Genomic DNA, 25,439 nt, shown 5'->3' with positions numbered 1-25,439 from the left:
TGGGAAGCTCTGAACCCCATGCACCTGTGGTCTAAATTGTATGGCTATTTTTTTTTTTTTAATCCTTTTGTAAGAATTACCTTTCAGAAGCATCTCATACCCTAATGGCACACACAATAGTTTAATTCCCAACTACGAATCCATAATCTCAATATCCTTGAGAATTGCTTGAGAATTGAAAGAGACCTGAGGAATCATAAAAATATCTGTGTATCTCATAAATTTCCTATGTAATGTTTTTATATATATATATTTTACATAGGACTTTTCTAGGGAAATTTATATCCTTATCCTTGTTGATACACTTCTGGTTCAGGTCACTTACATCATGGGAACAGTTGTTCTCCCACACATGTCAAGCCAGGAGTTAAGACCAGAATAATTTGGCCTTGGAGACAGTTCATTCTAAATCTGTTCTCTTAAATCACCGGCTCTGTGCTGATGATGAGGTCTGATCATCCATGTTTCGGTTTCAAGTCACGGACAGGGAGCACAAACTGATCTCACTACCATACTCCTTATGCTTTCAACAGTGACTCAGATCATGTTGTGCTAGAATCCCACTTGTAGTCTGTCTGTCACGTTTTTTTGCATGTTTCTGAGCCCCAAACTGAATTTTCTTTCAGTGATTCACATAGCACACTAGCAGTCTGTATCACTGTAAGAAGGCTAGATGAATGACTGACTAGTCTATGGGAGAGATGATACTCATCTAGATTAGATATATTCCTGGAAATATTCAGAACAACAAATAATGCCCATAGCCTGAACCTAATATGTGAAATAGGCTATTCCAGCCAAGGGGATGGCCACAATGCAGAACTAATGTGTACTGTTCTAAAGGTAGTCACTCCCAGAGCAGTGACCTGCTGAGGATAGCCATGGTCCCTCAGAAGGAACAAATTGCATTTCAGTATTCAAATGTGTAAAAGGTGGGAAACTATCAACTTTTAAGGTAAAATTTAAGGAGAAACCTTTAGTTTCTTTGATAAACTACCAATTTTTTTTTACTAGTGCTGTACTCATACAGCTACTTCAAAATTTTTCTCTTTTTCATATAGGTAAAGGATGAACTGTGGTTTTTGTTCTTCAGTAACTTTGTCAAACTGCACTTTCTAGTGGGAGGTATAGATAAAATCACAGCTTTCATTGTTTCAATATCTCCGTTATGGAGATGTTAAAACAGTTATAGGTACTATTAAAAACTACTCTAAAATTATTTTTATAGTTTAGGATAGCTAAAATATTGTACTTATAATGCTGATGTTTTTCTTTAAAGCAGAGGTTCTCAAACTTCACTGCACTGCGATCCCCTTCTGACAACAAAAATTACTACACGACCTCAAGAGTGGGGATCGAACCCTGAGCTTGCCACCCCGGGTTGGGGAGGCTCAAAGCCCAAGCCCCACCGCCTCAGGAGAGGTGGCCAAAGCCGAAACCCAAGGTCTTCAGCACTGGGTAGGGGGCATGTAACCTGAGCCCTACTGCCCTGGGCTGAAGCCCATAGACTTTGGCTTCGTCCCCAGGCAGTGGGGCCTGGGCTTCAGCTCCCAGCAAGTCTAACACCAACCCTGGCGTCCCCATTAAGGTGGGGTCCCAACCCATAGTTTGAGAACCCCTGCTTTAAAGCACTGTTGCTTTATGTTTATACGGTGAGCCTCTATTCTCCTTAAGTGACAAATCTTGAGCATCTTATATACATTTTCCACAGGTTTCAGATGGAGCGCTTAGATGTTTTGCTTCATTAGCTGACAGATTTACACGTCGTGGAGTTGATCCAGCCCCATTAGCCAAACATGGACTAACTGAGGAGTTGTTATCACGCATGGCAGCAGCTGGTGGTTTAGCATCAGGACCATCTTCAGCTTGCAAACCAGGTCGGAGCAGCACAGGAGCACCATCTACAGCTGCAGACTCTAAATTGAGTAATCAGGTGTCAACTATTGTGAGTCTGTTGTCAACCCTCTGTAGAGGCTCTCCAGTAGTAACACACGTAAGAATCATTTAAATGCTACAGTTCTTCACTTTTTCAATATTTTTCTTTAAAATGTAAACGTTATTTCTTGATATACTTTAAAAACCTCTATTCATGATTAAAAAAAAATTTTTTTTTTTTTTTTTGTAAAGGAAAAAAGAAACATTTCATATGGAAATAAAACCATGTATTTTCTAAAGTCCTATATATTTTTTTATTGTTCAGACTTTTAATTATTTCCAGGATCTCCTAAGATCTGAACTTCCAGATTCTATAGAAAGTGCATTACAGGGTGATGAAAGATGTGTACTGGATACCATGCGTTTAGTAGATCTTCTTTTGGTGCTACTGTTTGAAGGGCGAAAGGCCCTGCCAAAGTCTAATGCTGGATCTACAGGCAGAATCCCAGGATTGCGTAGACTGGATAGTTCTGGGGAACGTTCTCATCGGCAGCTAATAGACTGCATCCGCAGTAAAGATACTGATGCCCTAATAGATGCTATTGACACAGGAGGTAGGCAAAAATATTTTGAAGATTGCATGTTTAATTCATTCAAAGTCTAACTTTTATAGTGAATTAAATAATGTCAGAGTAAATAGTTGATATCTTAAAGCTCTTATCAACAATGTGAGTTAATTTACATTGCTTAATACAGGCTAGTTCTTGCTGTTAACAATCCTTACTTTGGGCTAGATTCACAAAAGGAGTTAAGTGCCTAACTGCTGCATTGGGTGCTTTAATCTCAGAACCAGACCCCACTTGGATTCACAAAGCTGTCCCTGAATCCTGTGGGTGCCTAAACTTGTTCAATACCTGAATATTTGCAGTAAAAGTTCCCTAAGCGCTTATGTTGCTGCCTCTGAGTATGCACACAGCAGCCCCGTGCCAGGGGTCTGGATGTGTAAGCCACAGAATAATTCACAAACTGGGTAAAGATAGATTTCAGTATCAGTTAAAAAGATTTTAACTCTTTTAAACTGGTAGCTGTGTTAGTCTGTATCAGCGAAAAGAATGAGGAGTACTTGTGCATTCTTCCACCTACCTCGCTGGTGTGTCCTGATCCAGTAAGTATAGTCAGAGCTTGCCTACCAAATTGGGCCTCTAGAGATGAGCTTACACAAAATGGGGGGAAGGAGGAGCAGCTTCTTGCAAAAATGGCATAGGCGCCTAGCACCAAGAAGGGGTTTGCAGCTGAGAAATCCAAGCAAAGGGAAGCACCTTCCTGGAGCCCGGACTTCGGTTCTTGTCTCTGAGGCGGTGGAGCTTAGCATGTACTCTGGGGCTTGACTCCTCCCATTGGCTTGCTGAGGTGAGCAGCCACCTGCTGTGCTGGCTTTTGTGAAGTGCCTATTTCTCCCCATTCATTGTATAGGGAGAGTAGATGTGGAACTCAGTCTTTGTGAATCCTAGTGCTTTTCTAGACTCCTAAAAGTGTGGTGATGCTGAGAATCTAGCCACTTGTTCTTTATCCTTGATTCACAACTAAGACTTTCAGAATATTTTTAGAAATCTGTTGAGAATGTTTAAAGTTTGTTTAAAGACCAAAGAATAGTACATTGTTACTTTATTTATCGGAAATTAATGGTGTCAAATGTATTTTACTGTGACTTTAATTAGTTATCTTGTACCTAATACTTTCAGCTTTTGAAGTAAATTTTATGGATGATGTAGGACAAACTCTCTTAAACTGGGCATCAGCTTTTGGAACTCAGGAAATGGTAAGTTAAATGTATTAACTGAAATTAAGTAATACAAATTATTTAATTCTCTGTGCAAAGAGATATATAAATAAGGAAACTAGCATCTGTTTCTTTATATTTTACAGGTGGAATTTCTCTGTGAGAGGGGTGCTGATGTTAACAGAGGTCAGAGGTCATCGTCGTTACATTATGCAGCATGTTTTGGAAGGCCTCAAGTGGCAAAGGTGTGAATTCAAACTTCTGTACTGTTTTTGAAGCAGAAATCATCTGTTGTGCATGTACTTTTTAAAGTTTCCTACAAAATAAGATAAGTTTTGTGATGTAAAGTGTCTAACATAAGTGTGTTCTCAAATAGTTAAATTCATCATGTTCCATCTCCATTGTTTGTACAGTAGAACCTCTGAGTTAGGAGCACCAGAGTTACAAACTGACCAGTCAACCACACACCTCATTTGGAACCAGAAGTACGCAATCAGGCAGCAACAGAGACACCCCCCCTCTCCCCCCCCCCCCAAAAGAAGTACAGTACTGTGTTAAACGTAAACTTCTATTAACGAAAGGAAAGCAGTGTTTTTCTTCTGCATAGTAAAGTTTCAAAGCTGTATTAAGTCAATGTTCAGTTGTAAACTTTTGAAAGAACAACCATAACGTTTTGTTCAGAGTTATAAATGTTTCAGAGTTATGAACAACCTCCATTCCTGAGGTGTTCGTAACTCTGAGGTTCTACTGTATTGGAAAGCTAGCTTCTGGTGCTGCTAGGTCAGTGAAACAAGTGCAAGTCCACTTGAACTTGTTTCACAGACAACTGTAAGTATCACATACACACAATGTTTTACTATTGTAGGTAGGTTCATGAGAAGCCCAGGAATGAGCAGGTTGATAATAGGGTTAGTTACTTAGAAAAGGAATTTTACTAGTTTTCTCTCTCAAAATTTGTTTGCCTGTAGACTCTCCTGAGACATGGTGCGAACCCTGATTTGAGAGATGAAGATGGAAAAACTCCTTTAGACAAAGCTCGTGAAAGGGGGCACAGTGAAGTGGTGGCTATTCTTCAGTCTCCAGGTTAGTGTGAATTATTATTTCCTGACTCTTCTCTTCCAGTGGTATTGTTTGCATTTTTGTTCCCTTTATTTTCTCCTGGTAGAGGCATAGTGGAGTAAAATAGTAACTGTTTGGGCATAAGCATCTAATATAGAACTCTTTCTGTGAGTTTTCCCATTGAAGTTTAGTAGTGCTTTCAGTATGTGGCCCTTAATTTGCCACATACCGTGTTGCAAAAATAATCTTTTGTTTTCTAGAAGTATGTGCATGTGTGGTCAGGTTCCCAGCCATGATTGGAGATGGATATTTCAGTTTTATTTGTTGGGAAAAGATTGGGTCAGTAAATGTCTGTCCCAAAAAAATTACATTTTGCAGGTGACTGGATGTGTCCAGTTAACAAAGGAGATGAAAAGAAAAAGAAAGATGCAAACAAAGATGAAGAAGAATGTAATGAACCCAAAGGAGATCCAGAAATGGCACCTATATACTTGAAAAGACTATTGCCTGTATTTGCACAAACATTTCAACAAACTATGCTACCTTCCATAAGGTAACAATTATTCATACCAATCGGTATCCATACATCTGTAGTATGTGTATTAGTTATACAAACATTTGTGATTTAACTCAGTAGAAAATGTCAATAGGGTACTATTTCTTCGGTAATTAGCTAAATCATCTGAAAATTTGATATTTGCAAGTGGCTAATGATCTTTTTTTTTTTTTATTATTTTAAATGTGGAGACTTGGGACGGGGAAAAGTGCTGCTGCACTCATCCTGGTACTTACTGTTCTAAGGATAAAGCACATGTAACCTCAATAGTTTGATGCGAAATGTAATGAAAAGCAATGTGATTGAATAGAAATTTAGCATATATGTTCCATGATTTTTGCTTGGGGCTTTTAAATATAATTTTTCCCCCCCTCTGTAGAGAGAGGTAGGATTTACAGGTGTCTTGGAAGAAGTGTATTTTAGTAAGGGGCTTGGAGGAGAAAGCAGGGTGAGATGTGACAGGCTAAGGGAGAATTCTCTGGCTTTGGGATGCTGCATGGGAGAAGTCACGAAGAGTATTATGTTTGCACAATGCCTAGCACAATAGGCTCCTGATCTCAGTTAGTGTCCCTTGCTGCTACAGTAATACAGAAATCATAGTAGACTGGGAGAAGGACCAGAAGTGATGTCTAGTCAGATGGATTGGGCAAATAAAAATATATAAGAGCAAAGGGGCTAGGGAAGAGCTAGTTTAGAGAGCTTTGAAGGCCAGGAGAAACAGCTTAATTTTAAGCAGAAAGAAAGTGGTAACCAGTGAAGGATACTGAAGAAGGAACAGGGCTGTAGTTGGAATTGCAGATAAAATTTCAGGAGCAGTATTTTGGACAGATTGAAAAGAGTGCAGTGAGAATCTGGAAAGCCTGAGAAGAGGTTATCATAGCCAAGGCAGGAAATAATCAGGACAAAGGTTTACTCTTTGGGCATGAAGAGAAAAGGGCATATTCCAGAATAAGTGTCAGGATTTATGCTGTTGATAAACATAATGGAAGAGAGGAGTTGAAGGGGACGGCAAGGTTGCAGCTCTTTGGAATGGAGAGGATAGTGGGATTAAGGATGGAGGGGTCATGGTAGGCAAGCATCTCTGTCTGAACTTCAAGTGTAATGCTCTGGCAAAAAGGACTAATGTAATCCTTGGTGTTGTATAAACTGGAATATTGCGTGCAATTCTGGTCTCCACTTTTTAAAAGGGATGTTAAAAAATTGAAGAGAATGCAGACAAGAGACACAAAAATTATCAGAGGGCTGGAGAAAATGCCATACAGTGAGAGACTTACAGTATGTCTATACTGCAATAAAACACTGTCAACTGACTTGGACTCACAGGGCTCAGGCTGCAGGGCTATAAAATTGCAGTGTAGACATCCAGGATCGGGTACTATAGGGCTCTTTAATCTAGTGGAGAAAGGCATGACAAGAACCAGTGAGTGGAAGTTGAGCCAGAGAAATTAAATTAAAATAAAAAGACAATTTAACACTGAGAGTGATTAACCATTGGAACAAATTACTGAGGGATGTGGCAGATTCTGTCTTTTGATGACTTCAAATCAAGCCTGGATGGCTTTCTGGAAGATACACGTTAGTCAAACACACATTCTGCTTTAGTTAAACTCAGTTATTGGGTTCCATACACGGGTAACCAGGTGCAATTGAATGGCCTATTATATACAGAAGATCAGACTAGCTAGATGATCTAATGGTCCCTTCTTGCCGTAAGCCTTTGTCTTTCTAATAGTAAATGGAGTTGAGTTTTTGATGTATTGAGGTTGTTGGGATTTGGATATCCAGGAAGGAGACAGAGAAGCAAATCCAGTGTGGTTTAGCCAGGAGTGGAGAGAGACATTCGACATCTTCAGAGTGGTAGTGGTTGAGTAAGGTTGCATGGAGATAAGGTGTGGAGGAAGAGGAATACTTCAGATTTCTGCACTTCTTGATTCTGTTTATATATAGGTTAAAAGAATTAAAACTTGAGCTGACATTCCAATATTTCAGTCCCAGTTATCAGATATAATTTTTAGAGATAATATAATAATAATAAGTAGAATACAAAAACCTTTGGAGCTCGTTTTTTGAGACCGTTTTTATCACTTGTTGTATGATTGTTTAGCTTTGCAAGGGATAATTTTTTATTTTAATTTTTAAAGGAAAGCAAGTCTTGCCCTCATTAGAAAAATGATTCATTTTTGTTCTGAAGCATTGTTAAAAGAGGTTTGTGATTCTGATGCTGGTCACAACCTGCCCACAGTATTGGTTGAGATCACCGCTACTGTCCTTGATCAAGAGGTGAGCTTATTCATTTTTTATTATTTATGATATAACACTGTATTTGAGAAACAAAAAATTTCCCCCTTTTAACTTTTTGTACTGTTTTTACAATGTATTGAATCTGTCTGTGAAATAAAGTTCAGTGTTTTGTGATTACTTGATATTAGGCTATAGCTTATCACCTTGTCTTTGACCAGATGTTTTTTAATTTTGATAAATCAACAGGTCATGATGTGAACAGCTTAAGTGGTGGACTAACAATGCTTAAAATTTGAAATGGCTTGCAGTAAACACCTCTCTCCTTTCTTCTTTCCCTCCTACGCCAATTTCTTGCAGGATGATGATGATGGCCACTTGCTAGCCTTGCAAATCATAAGGGATTTGGTAGATAAAGGTGGTGACCTTTTTCTAGACCAGCTTGCTAGACTGGGTGTAATTAGTAAAGTGTCAACTTTGGCAGGACCATCTTCTGATGATGAGAATGAAGAGGAGTCCAAACCTGAGAAAGTAAGCACAGCATTATCTAGCTTTGTCTGTTCCACAAAGCCATCTTCTGTCTCTACATCTTTGCAACTTCATGAAAATTTGAAAAAATACATAAATCCAATAGTACTTGATGTATATGTTCTATTAAATTGACTCCACTGTTTTGTTCGGTAATGTAATATGCATCTGAACAGGAAATCAAGCTCTCGCCCAGTGTTCCCATCTGTAAAATAGAGATAATACTTACCTCTTTGAATTGTTGTAGGGATTAATTAGCTGATATTTATACAGTGCTTTGAAAAAAATTACTGAAATATAACTGATAAGTAGGATTTATGAATCTTTTTCAACTGTACTTTAAAAATAGTCATATCTAAATAACATTTCTAAACCTCGCAATAATGGTCTTAAAATAAACATAACTAAGAAAAATAGTCCCTTAAATTACAGAAAATTTGAGAATGCGTATTTAATGTACAGTACTTAATGTATCAATTCCCAACTACCATGTAATTGACTACTTGCTACCATCCCAGCTAATTTCCATCACCCATTCAACTTTAACTTTGACTCATCAAGTCACCTTTGGTGGTTTTCCTCTATTCTAGGTGATGTAACGCTATAACACTGGAGAACAAGTTGCAAAAAATGCAACATTGCCTAAACTGAAAGCTTTTGCCCCCCCCCTTTTTTTTGGGGGGGGGGGGGGGTAGAAAAAGCACAATAGTAGATCTGTACTTACAGACCTCTGAAGGAAATGAACAACAGATCTGGAACACTTAAATAGGTTTAACTACAAGAAAAACCTAGAAGTTAAAAAATTAAATGTGTTGAAATAGTAGACAATAAAACATTATTTTGTTAAAGCAGGATGGAAACTGTTTTGTAGTCTCTTATGTTAAGTTTCCTCCTTGTCAGTGCCCCCACACACCACCATTGTTGTACTAAGATGGCTGCTCCAACAGGTAGGTTTTTAATAACATTTATAACGGCTAATTTATGTAGAGAACTGCTGCTTATTCAGATTATCTCATTAAACATTCCTTAAAGAAAACTTTTAAAATCAGTATTTTACGGCTTACAGTTATATTTTTGAATATTTAGTTTCTATGTCTCACTTTTTGTATTTTTACAGCAAGTTTATTTAAATTACCTCTTTCCTGAATTACTTTGTTTTATCTAACTTGACAGGAGGATGAACCGCAAGAGGATGCTAAAGAACTGCAGCAGGGTAAACCATATCACTGGAGAGAATGGTCCATCATTAGGGGAAGGGACTGCTTGTATATCTGGAGTGATGCAGCAGCCCTGGAACTGTCTAATGGTAGCAATGGATGGTTCAGATTTATTTTGGATGGAAAACTGGCAACAATGTATTCAAGTGGGAGTCCTGAAGGAGGATCAGATAGTTCAGGTATAATTTCTTCTCAATTTCACAATAAATGAAATCTTGGTTTATTTATATTGTTTAATTTGATCTATTCTGTTTTATAGAAATTGGCATACTAAATAGTAAAGCATTAAAACAGATAGAAGGTGGTCAGTTAATTGTGATGCTTCCGTCAAATATAATGTGATTATAATTGACTTCCTTGGTGATTATGTTCAGAAAACATCTCGCCAGTAAATGTGTATTAACTTCATTTTGTTTTGATGTTTCATGCAAGCTTAATTTTATCATCCCAGTAATTAAAGGCACTTTGTAGTGGCCATCCCAGGAAAACAGGTTGAAATGTTAATTTACTGTTTGCTTTTAGCTGGCAGAATGAAATTGCCTGTGTTGGAAGACAAAGGAAAGTTTCTCATTAACATGTCAGTTTCTTAACTTGTTGTTAAGGGGATTAGGTGACAGACCTGGAGCTATAAGTATTCTGCAACATATTTTCTATACTCTGTACAGAATGTGCAACTTCTATTAATTAAGAGTGTTGATTGCTGCTTTTATCAGGGAAGCAGAAGCAATCGTCTTTGTTTCATCTTTTCACTAGTGCAACAGTTCATACATTTGTAAATCATCAGCTGCATTGTGGTATTACACCACTCAATAATTTGTGAAATTTAGTAATGGGGTGTTGTGGTTCAGGATTGAAACAGGGTGTAATGGCTTTATCAGCCTAGTGGCTTGAAACTTCAAAGAAGAGAAGGTTGGAGTTACACTGTTGAAAGCTAATGGAAATTCCAAGAAAAAAATCTGAACTTGTGATGGTATCTATTGTTAAAAGGGAGAAACCCTTAAACTTTGTCATTTCTTCATGTTAGTCTGGAATGTCAAAGTTAAGTTTATATTTGAAAAATAAAAGTATAGAAAAACTCAATCACTGAAGCAAATTTAGCTCTGTTTCCTCCTCTCCAAAAGATGGTCCACTCTGCACCTTTTATGAGACAGGCATGTTGATGAAGGACATCTAATAAAGATGGTTTTGATAATGGAATCAGACACTATAATCATGTAACTCTTTAGACCAGGGGTCTCAAACACGTGGCCTGCGGGCTGCATGTGGCCTGCGGGGTTCTTTCGTGCGGCCCGCCAAGTTCCCCACACCTGCGCGCCCTCCCCCCCATCCCTCTGCCTACCCCGTGGCACTGCGAGCCCCACACCACTCCCTGAAGCTGCTGGAACTATGTCCCTGCAGCCCCGGGCGGGGTGGGGGAGGGAGGGAGGAGTAGAGGGCTCCGTGCTTTCGCTTCCAGGCACTGCCCCCTGCAGTTCCCATTGGCCAGGAATGGGGAACCGCGGCCAATAGGAGCTTTGGGAGAGGTACTTGGAGGAGCAAGAGCAGCACATGGTGCCATCTCCCCCCCCCCCCCCCCCCCCCCCCCCCCCCGGGGACTCCGGCTGCTTCCTGGAGCGGAGTGGGGCCAGGGCAGGCAGGCAGGGAGCCTGCCCTGGCCATGGTGCGCGGTGCTGCCACCCTGGAGCTGCTCTAGGTAAGCGGCGCCAGGCCAGAGCCCGCACCCCAACCCCCTGTCCGGAGCCCCCTGCCACATCCCACACCCTCCCGCACCCCAATTCCCTGCCCTGAGCCCCCTGTCACACCCTGCACCCTCATTCCTCCCGCATCCCAACGCCCTGCCCTGAGCCCGCTCCTGCACCCCACACCCCGACTCCCTGTCCTGAGCCCCCTGCCGTAACCTGCACCCTTCCTGCACTCCAACCCCCTGTCAGGAGCCCCCTGCCACATCCCATACCCTCCTACACCCCAATTCCCTGTCCTGAGCCCCCTGCCGTACCCTGCACACCTCCTGCACAACTCCCTGCCCTGAGCCCCCATCACACTCTGCACTCCTCCTGCACCCCCTGGGGGCAGGGAGGGGGTAGAGTTGGGGTGAGGACTTCGGGGAAGGGGTTGGAATGGGGGCAGGGGTGGGGTGGGAAGGGGCGGGGCCTCAGGGAAGGGGTGGAGTGGGGCGGGGCCGGGGGCAGCAAGGGGTGGGTGTCAGTGATGCGGCCCTCAGGCCAATGCACTAGTCCTCATGCGGTCCTCATGGTCATTTGAGTTTGAGACCCCTGAGATTCATAGATTCTAGGACTGGAAGGGACCTCAAGAGGTCATCGAGTCCAGTCCCGCATGGCTGGACCAAATACTGTCTAGACCATCTCTGATAGACATTTATCTAACCTGCTCTTAAATATCTCCAGAGATGGAGATTCCACAAAGCACACAAAGTAAATGCTAGTGTGCACCAACAGGATCCACGTGGACATTTAGTGCATGGCAGGGTATGTAGGGTAGATTTACACCCCAGCTTACCACAAACTAAACATTCATGTAGATATGTCCTTGGACTAAGGAAAAGAGAACCAAGGCCACTTTACTTCTGAATGAGAGCATTCATACAGCGGTTTAATATGCTTTAACTTCACACCTTTAGTTAATTTGGCTTAACTTTCCTGGATGTTCCTGTGTAGAAAAGCCCTAATTTGGTTCTGTGAGGTTGATCTAGTAAGATAACTCTCCAAAGTGTTCAAGAGAATAGCATCCTTGGTTTCTATTCTCTATCCAGAATTGCAATACGCAATGTGCAGTTCTAATGCAATGTTGATTAACCCCAGGATGCACCTTATGTAATGTATTATTTTTATTATTTTGTGAGTGGGTGAAAAGATGTTGAATTACAAAGGATTGCTGTTGAGCAATAGAATTGAGTAGTGTGAAGAACACAAAGATACACATTCTATACAGAGTGCATAAGTATACAGTGGACATCTTAGAAAAGTCCTTCTTTACTGCTCTTCACATTTGTTTAATATTGGCTGGTTTGAATTTTTAGAAGACAAATAAAACTTCAGTGCAAAAATAGCAATAATTTAAATTTGAATTTTGAAATTTAAAGCAAGTCAGGGCAATCTTATATATACCTACGTGCATATTATCACAACACTTGTCAATATGGTGTACTATATGGTAAATAGCAACAGAGGGCCCTGTGGCACCTTTGAGACTAACAGAAGTATTGGGAACATAAGCTTTCGTGGATAAGAACCTCACTTCAATATATGGTAAATGTTTAATTATGGTTTTAACTAGATAAATTTAGAAATGTTTCACTAATTTAATTTACTTAATTGTAATAATGCAGGTAAAATGACAAAAAAGATTCCAATAATGCCAGGCAGTAAAGAAAATATTTTTACACCTCTAAAGACTGCATGCTTAAATCATTTTATGCATATAAATTTGTTTTGTACTATACAACAGTAAAATGGCAATTTTTAATGGTTAATGTGCTTTATCTTCACATCTTTAGTTAATTCAGCTTAACGTTCCTCAGGGTCCCCATGTAGAGAAGCCCTACATCTGTAACTAAAGCCATGTCTACACCACAGGTGCTAGAGCAGCACACTGGGGCTTAGGTTGGTATAGCTATGGTGCACAGAGGGTATGGATTTTTCACACCCTTGAGAACAATAGCTATGTCAACCTACATTTTAAGTGTAGACCAGGCCAAAATATTTGACTGCAAATATTACTAAGCCTATTTTAACATGCTTCACTAGATAAGGTTGAAATTAACCTTATATTACAAGCCTGATTTTTATCTGCCCTCACCCCGACTTCACCAAAACAAATACAATCTCACTGAAGTTTCACAGATACGATCTTAAACCAGGACATTTCCCTGATTTAATATCATATTTCTGGGTCCCCATATAGAGAAGCCCTAAATTTGCACTACAGGCACTACAGCAGCCCAGCTACAGTGCAGTAGCTATGCTAATCCCTCCTTTTTTTCCTGACACATTTGAAACAAATCAGACCTGGAATCTGGGAGCTATAAGGATTTCAGAAAGTTAATTATCTTCTAGGGCATTTTCATAACTACCATTACCAGTTGAGCTAAGAAGTTAAAAATTTCTTTTAATCTTTTCATTTTGGCAAGGATTGGTGGATTTCACTATACTATTTTATAGATGGGTTAAACAAAAATAATTATTAAAAGTGGTTTCCATATAAATTATAACCTAGAAACAGGTTTATTAAACTCCATATGACCCTAGTCACATTGATATAAGGGGCTGCAGGAGGAAGAAAGCACACTGAAGGATGGCAAGTGCATCTAGCAACCTAGAAAGAACTCCCCAAACAAATCTACTTCACATGTCATCTCTCCCTTTGCTCCCATATCAGTATAGTTTTCTCTTCATAAAGGGAAACAGGAAGGCATGGGAAACTTGGTCTAAAGCAGGGGTCTCAAACTCAAATGACCACGAGGGCCGCATGAGGACTAGTGCATTGGCCCAAGGGCCGCATCACTGACACCCACCCCTTGTTGTCCCCGGCCCTTCCATGAGGCCCCACCCCTTCCCTGTCCCCTTTCCAACCTCTTCCCTGAAGTCCTCACCCCAACTCTGCCCACTCCTTGCCCCAGGGAGGGCAGGGTGTGATGGGGGCTCAGGGCAGGGAGTTGAGGTGCAGGTGGTGTGCAGGGGGCTCAGGGCAGGGAATTGGGGTGTGGGGTTCAGGAGGGGTGAGGAGTGCAGCAGGGGGTTGGGGTCCAGGGTGTGGCAGAGGGCTCAGGGCAGGGAGTTAAGGTGCAGGAGGGTGTGGGATGTGGCCATGGGCTCCAGATAGGGGGTTGGGGTGCAGGGTGTGATGGGGGCTCAGGGCAGGGAATTAGGATGCAGGAGGAGTGAGGGGTACAGCAGGGGGTTGGGGTGCAGGGTGTGGCAGGGGGCTCAGGGCAGGGAGTTGGGGTGCAGGAGGGTGTGGGATATGGCAGGGGGCTCCAGCCCGGCGCCACTTACCTAGAGGGGCTTCGGGGTGGCAGCACCATGCACTGTGCCCAGAGCAGGCTCCCCGCCTGCCCTGGCCCTGCTCTGGTCTGCTCTACTCCAGGAAGCAGCCGGACTCCCGGGGGAGGGGAAACGGCACCATGTGCTGCTCTTGCCCCTCCAGGTACCTCCCTCAAAGCTCCCATTGGCCACGGTTCCCCGTTCCAGGCCAATGGGAGCTGCGGGGGGCAGTGCCTAGAAGCGAGAGCACAGAGCCCTCTACTCCCCCCGCTGCCCTCCCGCCCGGGGCTGCAGGGACATAGTTCCAGCAGCTTCAGGGAGCGGTGCGGGGTAGGCATTTGGGGGGGGGGGGGCGGGAATGGGCGTGGGGAGCTTGGCGGGCCGCACGAAATAACCCCGCAGGCCGCGTGTTTGAGACCCCTGATCTATCTCATGTATGTAGATCCAAGCACACAAAGGAACCGTTAGTGTGTCTCAGCAGGATCCACACGAACACTTGTGTGCAGCAGGTTAGTGTGAAGTATGTTTATATCCAAGTTGCCTACAAACTAAATGTTCATGTAGACAATTCTTTAATTGTGAACTAAGGCCATTCTACTTCTGAATGAGAGTATTCATGCAGGGGTTTAATATTGCTTAACTTCACACGTTCATAGAAAACAACATATAATGACAGCTATATGAGATAATTGTTAGGCAGCCTAGGTTGAGACTACCCTAAACTCTTCTCAGATATACTGGATACTGTTCTATTCCTCCTCTATTAAAATATTATCTCATATACATAATTGATTTTGTCAGTCCCTTGAATGATGCCATAAGACTGCTTTCATTGTATTGTTTAAACTATTAATATTGGTCAAAATGAAATGATCATTTAGAAGATGGAAAAACCTGTCTATAGTTGTTATAAGTTTAGTTTCCCTATGTTGAGAAAAATATTATAACATAAATAAACTGACAGAGTAAGATGTTCCCCTTTGTGTGGAGCAAAGGACCTAAAAAGTAGTCAGCAGATTGGGAGTAGTGGCATCTCCTTGGCATGGTCTCCTGAATCTGCAGCAGCCCCCTTGTGTTAATATTGAGTAACTGTTGCTTCTTACTGCAGTCTCCTTCCCAACCCCCTTTTGAACTTCAAAGTTGCACATGCTGTTTCCATTTTAGTGTGTTTTTCTGTTGGAGGGTTGATTTGGGCTCTTATTACTCTTGTTTGGGCTCCTAGAGAACTTCATAGTAACAGTAATGAGGTAAATTACTTATTAGATTTTTACAAGATTAAATTAAAGTTTAACATGGATTTGTTTAACTTCACTCTGTGTTACACTTCCTAACAAACATTATATTGCACGGAGTATACTTAAAGTCAAACTTTTTTCCTGAAAAAACAACAACTTGTGCTTGAAATACATGATGTTTAAAGTCAAGCACTGGAAAATTGTGTGTGTGTGTTTTTTTTTTTTAATAGAAAGTAGAAGTGAATTCTTAGAGAAGTTACAAAGAGCTCGAAGCCAAGTAAAGCCATCCACCACAAGTCAGCCAATTTTATCAGCACCTGGGCCCACTAAACTTACTGTGGGAAATTGGTCACTCACCTGTTTGAAGGAAGGAGAAATTGCTATCCACAATTCAGATGGTCAGCAAGCAACAATATTAAAAGAAGATCTACCAGGCTTTGTTTTTGAGTCCAATAGAGGAACTAAACATTCATTTACTGCTGAAACTTCTTTGGGTAAGTATGTAGGTATGTGTAATAAACAGATATGGGCAGGGAAGTGTGTATGTGTCTACGTTTTAAGTATTGTGACATTTTAAGAATTTTTAAAATTGGTTTGCAGGATCAGAGTTTGTGACTGGCTGGACTGGCAAAAGAGGTAGAAAACTGAAATCCAAGTTAGAGAAAACAAAGCAAAAGGTTTGTGAATGTGTTTGGTTTTTGTACTTCTAATCAAATTTGTGGGCTGCTATAGTCTTAATTTTTCTTAGGTTATGAAGAGATGCGTTGCTATAACTGAGGTTTTTAACAACCAAATTAGTATTTATTGAACTATGAGCAATTTTTTTTAAGATTTGAGAGAAATTGAGCTATGTTGGTTTAAAAAAAATGTAATTTTCTCTCAATCTACAGTAATTTTATGGCTCTCATCCACTGTTTCTGACAAGCCTGATCTTCTCATCCTCTAAAATATTACTCCCTGCTTTGTGTACATTCATTAATTGCTGTAGACGAAGATGGCACCTCTCCCTGTTCACACCTATGCAAAGTGACACAAACGGAGAAAGTTATAAGACCTGTGTACTTGTTTCCTACAAAAATTACTTTTCGAACCTGCCTGTTCCTGCTCCCATTTAAATAAATGGAAGGATTGTCATTGATTTGATTGGGAACAAGTTCAGTCAGAGAAGAACTAATTTTTCCCATCTCAGACTTCTCTGAAAATTGCCAAAATGCCCGTTTTAGGCAAGGGTCAGCAAATTAAACAAACCTGAATTTTTGGCACTTTGTTTTACAGATATTATACAGTTATGGGATTGTGCAAATGGCTGTATATTTACATTTTATTCTTAATTGTGCTCCAGAAACTAAACTTTCTCCTTCTTAAAACAAGTCTCTAACTCATATGGTTGTGACTGAAACTTGCAGAACATGAACCAAATATGCTTGGTATCTATGGTGATGCAGTGTTACCTGCCTGTGTCTATAGATAGCGTGCAACGATAGCCCTGAGGAAAAGTGTCTTCTGTCTACCTACACCTCAATTTGGTGGTAACTCAGGGCTAGATGAAGTGACAGATATTGGGATGGGGTGCCCTAGGACAGTTACTGGGAAGGGTGGCAGTGGTGAGAACAAGAAATATAAATCAACTCAATTAAAATTCCTGCTCCAAAATGGCATGTCACTTCTTTCCCTTCTCAAAATGAGAGGAGAAATAAGGCATGCATCCCTTCCCAAGTACCAAAAACTTCAGCTGGCCATGAAAACCGAAACTGAAGCCACATTCTGGGTCCCAAAAGTCCAATCTTCCTTCTGAACCTCAAAGCCTCCAGCTTTTCCACAACAATTTTTGTAATGCAGTTACACATTGTAAATACAAAAATATGTATCACATGGAAAATTTAAATCTGGAGGAAATGTAAAATTGAATTTAATTAGGGTTACCATATTTTGAGTGGACACTCCACGGGGCCCCGGCCCCGCCCCCCGCCTCAACCCCACCCCTTCCCCAATGTCTCCGCCCCCTCCCCTGCTTCCCGCGAACATTTTATTCGCTGGAAGCTTGAAGCAGGTAAGGGGGGGGGAGGAGGCGCGGCCCAGTCTGGCCCCCCCCGGCGTCTCCAGCCTGGGTCGGCTCGGGCCCTGGGGTGCTGGCCCTGGGCCAGCTCCCGGCCGAGCACTGCCGGCCCGGCCCAGCACCACCGGCTCGGCCCCCGGCTCAGCACCGCCGGCCTCGCATGTCCCGATTTTCTCAGACATGTCCGGCTTTTTGGGATTTCCCCCCGGACGGGGATTTGAAGCCCAAAAAGCCGGACATGTCCGGGAAAATCCGGACATATGGTAACCCTAATTTAATATAAAAATAAACATAAATACTATTCTATTGTTCGGGTTGGATGAGGAGCAGTGAAAGGAAGAGGTCTTGGAGTAGGAAGGGAGGAAGTGTTGCAGAAATCCAGAGTCTGTACCAAGTAATTGCTGCACAGAACACAGGTCATTATTATGAGGCAAAAAATATTAGAAAAACTCAGAAAAGCAAAATACCTAATTTCCTGAATATTCACTTAATGAATGCCTTCTCCTATTGGCCTCAGGCTTTTTAGAAAAACGTCTTCCTTCATGTAAGATCAGATAGGAAATTTTTTGGGGGAGTTGGTTTAGCATTGGTGAAGTGGGATGGAGTGTTAGGAAAAAGTGGGTTTATAATAGAAAGTTAGTTTTAACCTTCATTATGAAGAGATTAACATGTCTAGAATATGAGTTTAGACATAGGCACAGATAAGCAATTCATATAGGTTCTGTAACCTTTGTGTATGGTGCCTGCAGTTACAAATTTAGCTTGTTCATAAGCATGGCACGTGTGCTTGAGATTTAGCAACATGCACTAAGGTTTTCAATGTACAAATATGCAGTTTGCCAAGGCAGTGTGATTATCCTTACTCTAGTTTTCTGGTTTTGTGATCAGTTTATATTACTTCCCACTCATCTAAATACTGTTGTCATGTTGTCTTTAGCAAAGAAAACCCAGATGCTAGAATTTTGAAGAAACTAGAAACTTGAAGAAAGATCTAGTAATCTCATGTGTATATTCTGGTATTTTGCTAAAGAAAATTTATAGTACAGTCGTCACAGTTGCTCCCAAACCTGTTATCTCCTCCTCCTCCGGTTCTGAATAAAGATGATAATAAAATATTAAACTACAGTTGTTTTTATATTTGTACCCTCTGTAAACATCAAGATAATCTATTCTATTGTGCATGTTGAACCATATAATTTGTTTGCCAAACTCAGAAAAATCTTGCCACCTGCTCTGTAGCTATTCTGTATGCTCCACTATCCATCACTCCTTTTTCTGTCTTCATCTCCTCATGGAGTGTCTCCCGACTGAAGTGGAGCACCTCAGTGGTGGCAACATCACCTATGAGGAGCATCTGTGGAACAGCCTATGGTGCCGTGTATAGAAGGGATTTTTTGGTCTAGGCTGCCACTGTTCTCCCCTCTGCCTTCAAGGTATCTTATGGGGAGAGTAGGGGCTCCTGCCCCTCTCCTGGCATTATAAATTCACTTTCTACAAAGATTGTCATTCTGGCAGTGCCATCTGTTGTGGTGGTATGCTTTACTTGATTGTTATGCCAGAGTATCACTAGGAATCTCATTTGTGTTGGAGAGTATGGAAGCTTTGACTGGGAAGAGAAAATGGGCTATAGAGAGGGGAAGATTGTGCTAGATATGAATTGCTGAGCAACAGTTATGGAGAAGAGCCACTTAAACTGGAGACTAACAGTAGCAGTCCAGTTTCAATTTTTAGAAAGGAAGTTTAGGCAAGACCAAAATTACCGTCCTAACTCAGTTTCATATGCTGTTACTTATGAGAGATCCATACACTTCAGGAGGCTAAGTGTGCATACTAAAATATAAAAAGAATATTTTAATCCTGATCCTTAGAATAATTTTTGGCAGGTACGAACTATGGCAAGAGATTTATATGATGATCATTTTAAAGCTGTTGAAAGCATGCCTCGAGGAGTAGTTGTAACATTGAGGAACATAGCAACCCAGTTAGAATCTTCTTGGGAACTTCATACAAACAGACAGGTAAGTACAGGCTTTCATATCTAACAAGGAAAAGTTGCAATAAGTTTAGACATGAAATGTTCATGTTTACAATTTTTACATATTTTGTCAAAAACTGCATATGTAGTAGTACTTGGAATAATTCTTCAGTTAAATTATACTAACTTGTCTCATCTTATGCTTCTCTTTGTCTCCAGTGCATTGAGGGAGAAAATACTTGGAGAGATTTAATGAAGACTGCTTTAGAAAACTTAATTGTGCTGTTGAAGGATGAAAACACTATCTCACCATATGAAATGTGCAGTAGTGGCTTAGTGCAGGCACTTCTTACTGTTTTAAATAATGTAAGTTTACTGAAAAGTTGGAGGTGTTGAGAAAAGAGTACAATTTACTTTAAAAATGGAACAATTTTTAAAATAAAGGGATAGATCCTCCCCAGGTGTAAATAAGTGTAGTTTCTCATTGACTTAAATGGAGCTATGCAGACTTAAACCAGCTGAAGAAAATACATATATTTTTATTCTATATAAAATAACATAAAAGCAGTAGTTTGTGTGTAACCAAAAGATAAAATCAAGTTTTTCAGATTTGCTTAATTTTTTTTTCTTTATTTTTGTACTGGTAGCAGTTAGTAAGTGTGAACAAGTTCATTTTCAGTGTAAAGAAGCAATATATTTATTACTTCGCACTATTTTACATATTTTAATAATATTTTTCTTTTTCTTTGTTAGAATGTGGATTTAGATGTGAAACAAGATTGTAGCCAACTAGTAGAGAGAATAAATGTGTTCAAAACAGCATTCAGTGAAAATGAAGATGATGAAAGGTAAAAACACAAAATAATTTTCATTCCTTTGTGAAGCAGTAACACAAAAGAAGACCTACATTTGCCCTGGGGTTTTTCATTTTAGTTTTGGTCTTCCAGTGGTGAAATGGAAAACTAGTCTTAAGTGACAGCATCTGCCATTAAAGTACTAATTGACTGACGAGTTTGCTCTGTTTATGCTAATTCATAAGGGCATAAAGTAGCTTCACGTTAATCAGTCATATGTGGGCATTTTCATTGTACAGTGGCATAGTAGACTGTTTAACAGTTGTGGAATTGGTGACTATAGACTGACATAAACATGTTGGAGTGCTGTTTTACTTAAATAGCCATTAGAGAAATTAATTTCCAGAGGGTATTCACAAAATAAATATGTTGTCATTAATGTGTGGTGCCTTTTATACATAGTTATTTGAAAATATGTACATTCTTAATTTCTCATATTTATTTTTCTTGATTTGTCATTTTTTGTGGCTCTGTGGTACAGTTTGATGGTATCTGGTTTCTCCCCATATCAGATCTGTTTTATAGCCCAGAGCTTCACTATTCTCCTGTCCCACTGTTTCCTGTATTCCTCCTTTTTTCCATGGCCTTTCCTTTTTAGTTCCAGTACTTCATTATCCTAGTACCCTTCCACCTGGTGCTTAGTCTGGTTGGACATTAATTGTCAAAATGCGTAAAGAGTAGCTGACATGATTCAATTGATAACGTACCTTGCCTGCAGCCATCAGTTCATATTTGATTCTGATATGGTTCCACAGCAAAAGTAAGAAACCCATAACTTAAAATAATTGCATTTTTCATTTTTTCTGTGATGCTTGTGCTGCATCAATATCTAAGTCCCCTGGTACAGTGTGTCATCAGGAAGTTTGTACTGAAGTAAGCCTCAAGTTAAGGGTATGTCTACACAGCAAAGAAAAACTCATGGCTGGTCCTTGCTAGCTGACTCGGGCTCAGACTGTGGGGCTGTTTTCTTGCTGTGTAGACATCTGGGCTCGGGCTGGAGCCTGAGCTCTGGAACTCTCCCATTCTACAGGGCTCCAGCCTGAGCTCTGAAATCTGCACAGCAATGAAACAGCCATGCAAGCCCAAGTCAGTTAGCATGAGCCAGCCAGGGGTTTTTCTTTGCTGTGTAGATATACCCTAAGGAAATTAAGAAGGCCTAACAGTTTTGAGTAGCTAAAGGAAGGAGGAAGTAGGGGGGCCAGAGAAAAACAAGGAGTTGGAAAACATGGGAAGACTGTTGAGTTGTAGGCTGAAAGCAACTTCCACTGTTAAAGGGTCGCCAAACGTCCCTTCAGCTATAGAAGATAGGGTACCTAAGAAAGGAAGAAAGACCATTGGATCTGTATCTTTAAATGTTTGTTAAAGATATTTTTAATTGAAATAATTAAACATTTTGGTAAATATGGGAGTGCCATACATTTGTAAAGTTATCGTCTTAAACTGTCTGATTTCACCTTTCTTCCAAACTTTAAAACAAAACTGCTATCCCCTGAGATTTATTCAAAAACATTATCTTGAATTTTCAGTGTGAAGTAATTTTTGTAATGTCTAACTGCTTCCCTTCACAGTCGTCCAGCAGTTGCATTAATTCGGAAATTGATAGCAGTGTTAGAATCTATTGAACGTCTACCTCTCTACTTGTATGATACACCAGGATCTACATATAATTTGCAGGTAAGAGTGTATTGCTATAGTAATGTATAATGTTGAGTTTCATATTAATTTTAGGAAAAAAATCTCAGTCAATCTACATGAGGTGTATTCCTGTCAAGTTGTAAAGAATTAGAGAATTTTTTTTAACCTTAAAAAACATCTGACCACATTCTTTAATGTTCTGCTACTTGCTGTACTGGTCAGGTTTTTCAGCAGTTTCATTTACTTTTCTTATAGGAAGTGAGAGTACAGGTAAATTCTGACTGAAAAAAGAGGGGATTTGTCAACTGTTCCTTGTGTCCAGTGATATTCCCCATCCTGTATGGGAATAAGCTGTACCGGTACGACCACTTTATCTTGATATAACTGCATCCACTCTAGCCGGTTGTACTGTACATACTTTGGTTTGTAGACAAGCCCTAAGAAAAGAACAGCATAGGAAAACATCCTAGTTTATCTACTGTCATTTTTTTCATTATTACAAGTTCTTGGTGCTGGGGGACTCTGCAATAAAGGATTACTACTTCAGCTGTTGGTCATCTGTACCATAGTTATTGACAATGTAAAATCTTCAGCGCTGGAGCTGTCTTACCGTACATGATCATAAGCCGGCTTGTTTATAAGCTGACACCTCCCCTCCCCCATCGTGGATATGTAAAAATGGAAAATTTTTATGATCCGTTCATAAGCCGACCCTATAATTCAAGGGTCAGCAAACTTTGGCTCCCGGGCCATCAGGATAAGCTGTTGGCGGGCCGAGATGGTTTGTTTACCTCGAGTGCCGCAGGCACAGAGGTAAATCTAAGTAAAAAAGTGTCCCGGTGCGCTAGCTGCTTACCCTGACTGGCCGGGACAGCAACTGCTGGGTAAATTTTTTTGCGGGGGAGAAGCTGGGGGTCAGGGAAGTAACCCCTGTGACCACCCCCCCCAAAGGACCCCGCCCCTAGCCCGGGACCTCCCCACTCACCCCATCCCATCCCATCCCATCCCTTCCCACCTTACCTGGGAAGGGCCAGGGGAAGATGTCTCTGGCCTGGCCGGAGCTGCTCCGGCAGGCTGGGCGGCGCGGCCGCAGCCTGCTCCGGCGGGCCGGGCGGTGCGGCCGCAGCCTGCTCTGGGGGGTTGGGCCGGGCGGCGTGGCCGCAGCCTGCCAGCCCTGGAGCTGCAGCTGCTTCGGAGGCTGGGGGGAGAGCAACATGGCCAGAAGCGGAGAGACTCTGGCCCCGCCTCTTCCCTGCTGGCTCTGCTGGCTGTGCTGCCTCTCCTTGCTCCCTCTGTTGGTGGGAGGGGTTGTGTCCCCCCTCTCCCTCTCTATACCTGTGCATAAGCTGACCTTCTTCTCTGGTGTTACTTAAAAAACCTTCTTCCCTTTGTTACTTAAAAAAATTCGGCTTATGAATGAGTATATTTTGCTTGCACTGAAACAACCAACCTGTGCAATAATGTACAATAAGATCATTTGTAATATTTCTGTTATTATTTGTAATGTTGCTGGGTGCTGCATAAACACAGAGCAATAAGATAGTACCTGTCCCAAAGAGTTTATAATGTAAGACAAGAAACAACAGAAGAACACACATGGGGGAGTACGAGGAAACAGTGTTGATCAGCATGGTAGGCAGTGGTATCAACACACCGGTTGCCTAATTGTTGTCAAGTTTATTGTAGGCATCGTCAAAGAGGATAGAGGATAATGAAAGAGGATAATGGGGAGTTTTGTAGATGTTTAAAGGGAGCTCTTTTTAAGAAGGGCAGCATGGGAGAAAGCACCAAGGTGCTTGTTTAAAAATTTACCAAGTGAGTGATGAAGCCAGGTATTATTGGTTGATTGGAGACAGCTACTGTGAAGGGTTACTGTGGTGGGAACAAGAAATGTAAATTAACTCAAATTAAACTCTTGCTTTCCAAAACCTCTCAAAATAGGGGTAGAAAGAAGAGATGCATCCCTTCTCCAGTACCAAAAGTTTCAGCTGGGCATGAGAATCAAAATTAAAACCACATTTCACAACCTCTTGGGGGTGCCAAAAGCCCAAACTTCCCTGCTGTCCTCAAAACCTCTAGCATTTCTCCAGCAATTTCTGTACTGCAGTCAATTTTGTTTGTACAAAAATCTGTAGCAGACAGAAAATTAAAATTTGGCTGAATAAGAGATGATGAATAGGCCAGGCATAGGCTGTAAAGGGCCTTGAAAGTGAGAACAAGTGGGTTAAGTTTGATGTGATAGAGAAACGGGAGCCAGTGGAGAGATTCAAAGAGAAGGCTGACTTGGTTAAAGTGATAGGTGATGAAAATGATCCTTGCAGCAGCATTCTTAATGAATATAAGCAGGGCAAGATTGCCTGAGTCAAGGGCAGAGAAAAGGATGTTACAGTAATTGAGAGATGAGATTATAGCCTCAGTGAGCCTTTTAGCTGTGTGGATGGTTTGCAGAGACTGTATTTTAGACACATTATTCAGAAATCAACTTTAAGATATAGATATAGCCTGGATGTGAGGACCTGGAGAGAGATCAGAATTGAAGATGATGCCCAGGTGATGGGACTGAGTGACAGGCAAAATAGAGTTATTGTCCACAATGATCAACGTAGAAGGGAGAGTTTAGGGGAAGATTAAGAGCTCTGTTATAGCTACGTCGAGCTAGAGCTGATGGCTAGACATCTGTGAGATGTCAGAGAGACTGGCTGAGATTTTAGTTTGGACAGAAGGAGACGGGTTTGGAGTAAAAGCTCAGAGTGCAACCCCTACAAAAAGTTGGAGGGGGGATGAGGAGAATCCTCCAAGAACATGCTTGATGGTGCTATTAGAGAAGTAGGAGGAGAACCTGGAGAGGACAGAAATGAAAGCCAAAGGAGGACAAGATTTCAAGAAGGGTATGATGGACTGTGTTGAATGAGGCTGAACTTCAACTAGGAAAGAGGTCATTAGAGACTTTGGTGAGAGCGGTTTCAGTGGAGTGCAAGTGGCAAAAGCCAGCTTGGAAAGGGTCTAGGATGGAACAGGAGGGAGAGAAATTGTAGACAGCACATTGTCAGTTTAGAGATGAAAAGGATGGATTGGTAGTTGGCGAGGCAAGTGGCAGCAAAGGTGGCTTTTCAGGGTTCTTTTTTCTTACATATGATACTTTAAAATGGTTTTATTTCTCATATGCCCAGTTTATTATCTCATCAGACCAATGTGGAGAAGCGTTGCCATTGCTTGTCCATAAGTTAAAAGTAACTGACGTTGTTCAAGTCTGGCTTATTTTAAGCATTTGTAAAAAGGGGGAAAAAATTCAAAGTTTATTGCTCCTTAGTAAGGTATAATGTTTGATGGATAAATTTTCTAAGGCCAGCATGCTGCACGGCAATTGTTTGGTTTCTTGTACTGACTCTCCATCCTACTTTCCATAAATTCGATGCTGGCAAATTAATTCC

General features: G+C 41.1%; 1 protein-coding gene across 7 annotated transcripts in view; it reads left to right on the top strand.

Moving 5' to 3' along the window:
• HECTD1 (HECT domain E3 ubiquitin protein ligase 1) overlaps positions 1–25,439 on the top strand; it is a 111,874-nt gene that overhangs the window by 42,035 nt on the left and 44,400 nt on the right. For 5 of the 7 annotated variants that reach the window (XM_054028760.1, XM_054028762.1, XM_054028765.1 and 2 more), the window contains exons 5-19: positions 1,712–1,993; positions 2,201–2,489; positions 3,618–3,694; positions 3,802–3,900; positions 4,624–4,738; positions 5,093–5,267; positions 7,412–7,550; positions 7,869–8,039; positions 9,210–9,432; positions 15,719–15,982; positions 16,089–16,165; positions 19,428–19,562; positions 19,739–19,885; positions 20,273–20,367; positions 21,942–22,047. In XM_054028760.1, the coding sequence (XP_053884735.1) occupies positions 1,712–1,993; positions 2,201–2,489; positions 3,618–3,694; positions 3,802–3,900; positions 4,624–4,738; positions 5,093–5,267; positions 7,412–7,550; positions 7,869–8,039; positions 9,210–9,432; positions 15,719–15,982; positions 16,089–16,165; positions 19,428–19,562; positions 19,739–19,885; positions 20,273–20,367; positions 21,942–22,047 (2,394 nt within the window). The remainder of the gene's footprint in view (positions 1–1,711; positions 1,994–2,200; positions 2,490–3,617; positions 3,695–3,801; positions 3,901–4,623; positions 4,739–5,092; positions 5,268–7,411; positions 7,551–7,868; positions 8,040–9,209; positions 9,433–15,718; positions 15,983–16,088; positions 16,166–19,427; positions 19,563–19,738; positions 19,886–20,272; positions 20,368–21,941; positions 22,048–25,439) is intronic. The other 2 variants (XM_054028763.1, XM_054028761.1) reach the window with 1 other exon arrangement.

This window comes from Malaclemys terrapin, chromosome 4, assembly GCF_027887155.1.
Source record: "Malaclemys terrapin pileata isolate rMalTer1 chromosome 4, rMalTer1.hap1, whole genome shotgun sequence".
Taxonomy (NCBI): Eukaryota; Metazoa; Chordata; order Testudines; family Emydidae; genus Malaclemys; species Malaclemys terrapin.
This window is presented reverse-complemented; position numbering and strand designations above follow the sequence as displayed.